General features: G+C 41.2%; 1 protein-coding gene across 1 annotated transcript in view; it reads left to right on the top strand.

Moving 5' to 3' along the window:
* Positions 1–6882, top strand: part of CHD7 (chromodomain helicase DNA binding protein 7) — a 113187-nt gene extending 106305 nt beyond the window's left edge. The window contains exons 32-37 of the mRNA XM_014939642.1: positions 1245–1472; positions 1778–2221; positions 2800–3021; positions 3441–3581; positions 4044–4148; positions 4911–6882. Of these exons, the coding sequence (XP_014795128.1) occupies positions 1245–1472; positions 1778–2221; positions 2800–3021; positions 3441–3581; positions 4044–4148; positions 4911–5867 (2097 nt within the window). The 3' untranslated portion in view covers positions 5868–6882. The remainder of the gene's footprint in view (positions 1–1244; positions 1473–1777; positions 2222–2799; positions 3022–3440; positions 3582–4043; positions 4149–4910) is intronic.
* The last annotated feature ends 1936 nt before the right edge of the window (positions 6883–8818 follow it).

Below are 8818 nucleotides of genomic sequence, written 5' to 3' on the forward strand. Positions count from 1 at the left end.
TAGAACAGAACGCACTTCAACACCGAAATGGAAGAAAATCAAATGCTAACTCATCTTCTTTGCTTTCAGCCTGGATTTTGGAAACCTGGACTAAAATCTTCTTCCAGTCGTAGCGCAAAAGTAAAACAAAAAAATCCTTCATCTTGTATAAGTTCAGCATAAGTAGACTAATAAACATAATTAGAGATTTTTAGTGTACACGCTTCAGTGCAATTTGAAGTGATAATGGGCGTGGAATGAAAATTGACATTCATTAGATGTCCCTAGGTTGGTGCCCGTTTCATAATGTTGAACTTTATTAATAGTGACGCTAATGAGGATCCACTTCCTAGGACAGAATTGCAGATCCAGCCTCGTGGTTCTTGAGAACTGCAGCTTTAAGATGCTGATTGCAGATGTTTTGGTTTTTCCTTTCCTAACTGTTGATTTTGCTAACTACTGAAGTTTTGCAGCGTGAAACAATAGTAATTTCTGTTAAATCACACAGAATCTTAGTGGTTGGAAGGGACCTCTGAGATCATCGAGTCCAACCACAAAAAAAAACGCCAAACAAACAAACAAAAAAAAACCAAAAACAAACAGAACCACCACCAAGCAAAAACAAAACGCACCACACAAACGCCCACCAAAAACACCGCTCCCACCGACTAAACCCCCCACTCAACACCTCACCATAAACCAATACCCTTGGGCACTAGAGCATGCCCTGAAGAGCCATGTCTACACATTTCTTAAATACCTCCAGGGATGGTGACTCCCCCACCTCCCTGGGCAGGCTGTTCCAGTGCCTGACCACCCTCTCTGTGAAGTAATTCTTTCTAATATCTAATCTAAATCTCCCTTGCCGCAACTTCAGACCATTTCCTCTGGTCTTGTCGTTCGTCCTTTGGGAGAAGAGGCCAACACCTGCCTCTCTACAACCTCCTTTCAGGTAGTTGTAGAGGGCAATGAGGTCTCCCCTCAGCCTCCTCTTCTCCAAATTAGTCAGTACATTGTTGTACAGAAAACTTGGTCTGTCTTCCTCCTTCCCCCCAGTATAAATGCAGCTTTTAAATTCTAGTTATGTTTTATTCTTCAGAATTTTCTGTGTATTAGCTTCTCGTAAGGTGATCAGTTTATCCTGCAAGGATAGTTGGTTTTGAATGTATTTCATAGACTTTGGGAGCTGGACTGTGTCATTGTACTCATTGGAGTTTAAAAGACCTTCAGACTGCAGGTTCATTACGTGCTTTCCCTTTATGCAGGACCGAGTAATGATCAACCGATTAGACAACATCTGTGAGGCCGTGCTGAAAGGGAAGTGGCCGGTAAACAGGCGCCAGATGTTTGATTTCCAGGGGCTCATACCTGGATATACTCCAACAGCTGTGGACAGCCCTCTCCAAAAAAGGAGCTTTGCAGAGCTCTCCATGGTTGGTCAAGCCAGCGTCAGCGGCAGCGAAGATATCACTGCTTCTCCTCAGCTATCAAAGGCAAGGCCGCGTCTTTCTCTTTCTTACAGAAAACATTTTATCCTGCATAATAGAAAAAAATTAAAAAATCACATCTTTAAACAGGGAAAAAAAGTGTTTCTTTGAATAAAGTGAAGGCTTTGTTTTCAGGGTTGTATGTTTGGGCTTTAAAAAAAATCACATCTTGAAATAAAATAGGAAAAAAAAGTGTTTCTTTGAATAAAGTGAAGGCTTTGTTTTCAGGGTTGTATGTTTGGGCTTTTGTTTTAAATTCAGACTAGCCAACGGAGCTTTGCTAATGCTTGGAAATGCTCATTTTTCATTAGGAAGATGCACTCAATTTATCGGTTCCACGTCAGAGGAGGAGGAGACGAAGAAAGATTGAAATTGAGGCTGAGAGAGCTGCCAAGAGGAGAAATCTTATGGAAATGGTTGCCCAGTTACGTGAGTCTCAGGTGGTCTCAGAAAATGGACAAGAAAAGGTTGTAGATTTATCAAAGGCCTCACGAGAGGCGACAAGTTCTACCTCAAATTTTTCATCTGTTACTTCAAAGTTTATCTTGCCTAATGTCTCCACACCCGTGTCTGATGCCTTTAAAACTCAAATGGAGCTGCTGCAAGCAGGTCTTTCACGCACACCCACGAGGCATCTACTCAATGGCTCTTTAATAGATGGAGAACCGCCCATGAAGAGGAGGAGAGGAAGGAGGAAAAATGTCGAAGGGCTTGATCTGTTATTTATGAGCAACAAACGGACATCGTTGACTGTAGTAAGAGAGCAACCTTTTTTGTTTCATATTTCTTTTTCTGTGTTTAGTACTTTCTGAATGTGTTTAAAGTGTTGTTATACTCTCTTTAATAGTAATTTATAGTTTTTAACCAATCAGCTTTTTCTTTGGGTTCGGAGCTGCTGTTTCTTTTTGAACTAAACAAATGTTGTTCGCATCAAGTTTTAACTATACCAAATTGTAGCTGTTTTAAGTGTCTTGTACTTTCAAAAATACCTTCTTTTTTTTTTTTTTAAATCAAAACATATATTTATAACAACATATGTTTTGAGGCTTAAGTGTGTCTTTCTTACTGTGTAGAAAAAGGAAGGTCTTGGGGGGCATTAACTGTAAATGCACAAAAACTGCTCTGTCTTGTATGTTCTTTAATGTTCAAGGATGCTAAATTTACTAAATTCCCTGATGTAATGGTATTGCTTTACATAGTATGAATATTTAAACCCCATTAACTCTTGCGTATGCAAAATCTCCTTGAGCGTTTAGCTTCAGTCCCTGAAATTCCTTCTCCCAGGTAACTGTTCCCTTGAAGTGACAGTTAATACAGTTGTTCATGTTTTCAGGAGGATGCAGAAGTGACCAAAGCTTTTGAAGAAGATATGGAAGCCCTACCAGCAAGGAACATTCCATCTCCTGGTCAACTGGACCCAGACACTCGCATCCCTGTAATCAATCTAGAGGATGGGACCAGGCTGGTGGGAGAGGATGCTCCTAAAAACAAGGATTTAGTTGAATGGCTTAAATTGCATCCTACTTACACTGTAGATATGCCAAGTTATGTACCAGTAAGTATGTCATTCTAAGACCGTTGTTATATTATATTCATACAAAAGTTAATTTTACGGATGTTAAAATGCATTTCCTCACATTGGGCACAGTCATTGGATTTTGTAACACGTGGGTTTCAGTAGAGGCTTTGTCCTCAGCCACACTTACTGTAGTATCTAAACACCCAAGTGGCACCAGGGTGTATGGGTTGCTTTTCCTTTCTTAATATTTGTACATAACGATGTATTAAAGCAGCATTTTTGTCAAGTTCTGTAGAATTTCTTCGTCTGATAAGAAAAACTATTTTTTCTGAGATAATCTGAGGCTAAAGTAATTGGCTCCTTGTTAAGACCATTGTGGGAAGGGGTTCCACGATTGGTGATTTTTGTCAAGAAAATGGAAAATCTAAAAAGCGATACATTTCTCCTCTTTCCAGAAGAGTGCAGATGTGCTGTTTTCCCCATTTCAGAAGCCGAAACAAAAACGACACAGATGTCGAAACCCTAATAAACTGGATATAAACACCTTGACAGGAGAGGAAAGGGTACCTGTTGTAAATAAGCGAAATGGAAAGAAGGTAAAAATTCAGTTAGTTCAATCGTGGTCTGTAATAGTGTCTTTGCATGCAGAAAGCTGCTTTTCTACTCCAATCTCTCTTTTAAAAAGTTTAATAATTTGGCACCAGCAGTTATTCTTACTAGAATGTACCACCCAATTCCTTTAATTCCATAATTAATATGTTCACATTAATCACTTGAGTAAATAACTTAATTTTTTAAACTATATAGTGTGTTTTTTTCAGATGAAAATTTCTTTACTAGTCCTGCCCAAGCTGCAGTGTTTCGCTGTATTTTTTTTAAGACGTGATCTTCTCAATTCTGGTATCATTGGCTGGTTTCTGTGTAGTTTTCCACAGTCTGAACTGCAAAGTCTTTACTGCCGTTCTTCGGGGATGAAAGAGCACAGATAGAAAATATCCACCTAAATAGTTGGTTTGTTTTGCTTTTTTTTAATCTATTAACCTTGTCCTTTGCATTAGATGGGTGGAGCTATGGCCCCTCCAATGAAGGACTTGCCAAGATGGCTGGAAGAAAATCCTGAATTTGCTGTTGCTCCAGATTGGACTGACATTGTTAAACAGTCTGTAAGTGAAACTCTTGCTCCACGCCTCGCTGTAGATTCCGGCACGGAAAAGTTGAAGGCTGTATAAATTGATTATTAAGTCTTTATCTCATAGCTAGTTTGGAGCTGAGGAAATTGTAGTCTCAGGGTGGGAGTTGCCCAACTCTGGCGGGGGATGGTGGGTGATAGGAAGCTGCTGCAGAACAGGATTGAGGTCCACTCGAAAAATCAGCTGCATTAAGGCAGCCTTCAGCATTTCTTTAGCATTAGGTGTTTTTTTCTTCTAAGCAACAATCCTTAATCAACACAGGTATTCGTACGTTAGGAAATCTTAAGAAAATATTTGTCATATCCATAACAGAAATAGAATTAATCATCTTGGCGACAGGCAGCATCAAAAGATGAGGCTTTCTGCTTTCTATTTTACAACAGTTGTTTGAAAATCAAGGGTACAATCCTGCAAATATTAATTTTAATAAAATATTGCTCTACGGAAGTTCGGTATGAAGTAGGTTTGGAGATTTCTAATGGAGCTAGAGAGTTTCAGCGTGTTTTATCTCACTGCTGTGTTTAAATGGACAAAATGTGTGACTTTGCTTCCATTAGTTTTTCTTAATTGTTCTCCTGCAATTCAAGTTTGGTAGCTGCCTAATCACGATTTGATAAACCACTTCTGGAGGATGTTGAAATCCCTTCTGTTTCTTCCATTGCCATCAGTTGACTGCTGAAAGCTGTAAAAGCCAAGGGAGAATAAAGCTTGTTTTTTTCCCCATCCCCTCTTCAGGGTTTTGTCCCAGAGTCCATGTTTGACCGTCTTCTCACCGGACCTGTCGTGAGGGAGGAAGGAGCGAGCAGAAGAGGAAGAAGGCCAAAAAGTGAAATTGCCAAAGCAGCTGCAGCAGCCGCTGCTGTAGCATCAACTTCGGGAATCAACCCACTACTAATGAACAGTCTGTTTGCTGGAATGGACCTCACGAGCCTCCAGAACCTACAGAACCTGCAGTCTCTCCAGCTCGCAGGCCTCATGGGCTTCCCGCCGGGGCTGGCAACGGCTGCTGCCGCCGGGGGGGACGCCAAAAATCCGGCTGCCATGTTGCCTCTGATGCTGCCAGGGATGGCAGGGCTGCCCAACATGTTTGGACTGAGCGGATTGTTGAATAACCCCATCACGGCTACTACTGGAAATGCCACTACTGCTTCCGGTCAAGGAGAGACTGAGGACGGCGCTTCAAAAGCCGAAGAGAAGAAAAACGAGAATGAAGAGGAGAACAAAGACTCTGAGAAAAGCACAGACACTGTTTCTGCTACTGACTCTGCGAATGGATCCGTCAGTGCTGCTACTGCGGCGACGACCGCCACTGCCACCACTACCACCACCACCACCACCACTGGATTGCCCACAAACCCTCTGGCCTTCAATCCTTTCCTGCTGTCTACCATGGCTCCTGGCCTCTTCTATCCATCTATGTTTCTACCTCCAGGACTGGGAGGATTGACTCTGCCCGGTTTCCCAGCACTAGCAGGACTTCAGAACGCGGTGGGCTCCAACGAAGAGAAGGCTGCTGACAAAACTGAAGGAACTGCCTTTAAAGATGAAGAAAATCTGGAAGGCAGTGATGCAGAGGAGAGCCTTGATAAAACTGCAGATTCCTCCGTTTTAGAAGATGAAATAGCACAGGGTGAAGAATTAGACTCACTTGATGGGGGGGAAGAAATAGAAAACAATGAAAATGATGAATAACCAGTACCAGTTACAGTTAAAGTGTTTTAAAACTTTTGACAAGTGGTAGTCCTACTGTTTACACTCACAGTTAATGTCCATACTTAGTTTTTATAAGCTGTTCTGTAACATAGTGTAGCAAAAAAAGAAAAAAAAGTTCAAGTCATGTTATACAGATGTGTCAAAAGGTATCTTGGTCATTAAGTATTGTGCAGTGCATTATTTATTATCCCTAGGAGAGATGAAATTTGAGAGGTGATCATGTCTTTTTAAGGAAATTGACATAATGCTCTGCTTTTTGTTTTTGTTTTTTTTTTCTTTTTTCTTTTGGTACCATTGGTATTATGAATTAAGCAGCAATTTGTAATCAAGTGGCACTAATAGAAGGAAGTGCTGCTTAAAGGAAGGATGAAGTTATATATTTAATTTTTTTTTTAATTTTTAATTTCTTTTTGGTTTTTTTTTTTTGTTTTTTTGCTGTGAAGGTCAAGATGAAATTTACCATACATATCGTACTCGTGCTTCATTTTGACTGTATGGGAGTTCCACCCGCTGGCGTGCGCGCGCACACCCCCACACACACACTCTCTCTCTGACAATCTTCATGATAGTGTGAATGTCTCTGTCTGGAGACGCAGCAATAATAAGGCAGCTGTTGAATGTGAAGAGTAACCTTTTTTGGAAATTAACCCGCGGAGAAAGGTTCTTAACAGGATAAAAGCTACAGTTTAATCGTCTCGTGATCTTGTAATGCACTGGTATAAACAAAAAAGAGAAAAAAAAAATCAGGTACCTTTTTTAAATTAAAGGACTTTGTTACTTTAGCCACAAAGCTAAACAGCATTACCTCAACTCTAAACTAGCCTTGAAGTTTACAGACATGACTTTGTAAATGTATTGTTTTTCTTTGTTGTGATGTCTTTTTATTTTTTTTTTTTCTTTGGAAACTGCTATCATGTAAGATAAGATGTAAATTGCTGCCAACTGTAGTAATGATGCTTTTAATAAAAGTGACCCATGATATGCAGAGATGTAATTATAGAATGTAGTGTTTAGGGACATCACAACTGGCGTGCGCTTTCTGTATCTGCACTGTGGCTTTTTTTATAGCGTTTTTCTGCTATATTCTTTATAGATTAGTGGCTGTAAAGGCTGAACTGATTGTCTTCGAGGGACTAGGCAGGAAGAGAAACCTCGAATCACCTTCATATTTTCCACTCTAAGTAACTCCCCAGAAAGGCACGCTAAAAACCCTACTTCACTCCTTCAAAGGGGCATGAGAGACTGAGAATACTTTAAAATGTGTTCAGCGTGTGATAATGTGGTACACTAAAGAACAAAAGGGCAAAAGAAAAATGAGGCTTTAATAGGCACAATATCTAGGTCATTTATCCTTGGTTAATGGGTAGAAAAACACAATGCTGTAGTGACAGCAAGGGATACAAAGGCTCTGTGGTATCCTGTAGACCAGAGCTTGTGATGCCAGAAACCACTGTGTCAAACAACCTACATGAAACTAAAGCTGACCCACTTTTCATAAAAAAACCGGGGTCTCTTCTGGAGAGCTACCGATTTGTAGCCTTTTGTGACCTTTTGATATTGGAGATAATGTGCCGGTGGAGAACTCCTGTTTTGGCCGTGTTGTCACCTCCACACGCACGTACACAACCCTCTTGAGAGTGAGGATAAAAGCTTAGATTTTCAGTGGAGTAGGTGGAAAAATTAGCTATTTGAGCAGCCAGCTGTGGATGGACCCCAGTTGGAGGACTAATATCCTTGTTTTTGGAATGCTGGAGGGCTGCAGACCCGGCTCTCCTCTCCTGTGGAGCTTTGCAGGTCCTGAGGGGGGGGACATGCAGAAAGGAGTGAACTTGGCCTGGAAAGAATGTTTCATAAATGATGAAAGTGGAGATGAACTGAAGGCTCAGGGAGGTGAATTTTGTGTGAATGAATCAGAGGCAGGTGCTGCTGAAATGCAGGGACGTCGGGGTGTCTTGTAGCTCTGCTTCAACTGATCGTGAGGAGTTAACAAAGGTGGGGAAGGATTCCCCCCACCATCATCACCAAGGGGCTGAGGAGGTGTCTCACTCCTGCCTCTTCCTAAAGCATCACACTTAGACCAGGACAAAAAGAGGCCGAAAGCCAATGTTCATTAGCTTGATCAGGTGTGTTCCATCCTCTGCTTTACTCCTCTGAGCTGTTGTTTAAATGCCCCATGTCTTTTTATTTTTCCTCCTACCTACAGAATTCCCCCTGTAGAAGTTGGGAGGTGCTTCCCGTTGGGTGTGTTCCACACACTGGTACCAAATAGCCCTTTTTTTTTTTTTTTTTTTTTTTTTTTTTTCCTAATTCACTTCTATAATTCCCAGCAAAGATTTACACAGACTAATGATATCCCTTGGGAGGGCTCTCTTTAATTGGCAAGACTAGAAATTATATTGTTAAATGCCACACTAACCTACTCTATTCTTCTCCAAACCCTCTTCCTCGGTCGCAATGAGGGGGAAATTCTGGTGACCACTCATTTCTGCCTATAGGCTTTTTTGGCACGGAAACGTCCTAGTCATGGCATAGGGTGTCCAAGGGGACAAGTAAGTGACTCTTACCCCTGTTGCAAGCCTTCCTTCATAATTATATTACTCATCTGCCTTTCCTAATCAAAGAAAAACCACAACTGGAGGATGGTTGGAAGAGAACGAAGAGCAGGGGAAATGGGGGAGCCTCTGTGCTCGGAACGGGCTTTCCCAACAGCCTGGGTTCCTCCTGGCCAAAGGGAGCACTTGCCTGTTGGGAAGAAGGTGACATTGGATTTTTTGGAAGGGCTGTGGGGCCCCTGGTATGAAAAATGAAGTGGGGGGATTGCCATCTAATGTCCAAGAAATGTATTACATGAAAATATGAAGGTTTTTCTTGGATTTGATGCAGAGTTTTGGGGGGTTTTTGTGGGTTTCTTTTTTTTTTTTTTTTTTTTA

The sequence above is a fragment of the Calidris pugnax genome, unplaced genomic scaffold (genome assembly GCF_001431845.1).
Source record: "Calidris pugnax isolate Ruff unplaced genomic scaffold, ASM143184v1 scaffold5, whole genome shotgun sequence".
Taxonomy (NCBI): Eukaryota; Metazoa; Chordata; class Aves; order Charadriiformes; family Scolopacidae; genus Calidris; species Calidris pugnax.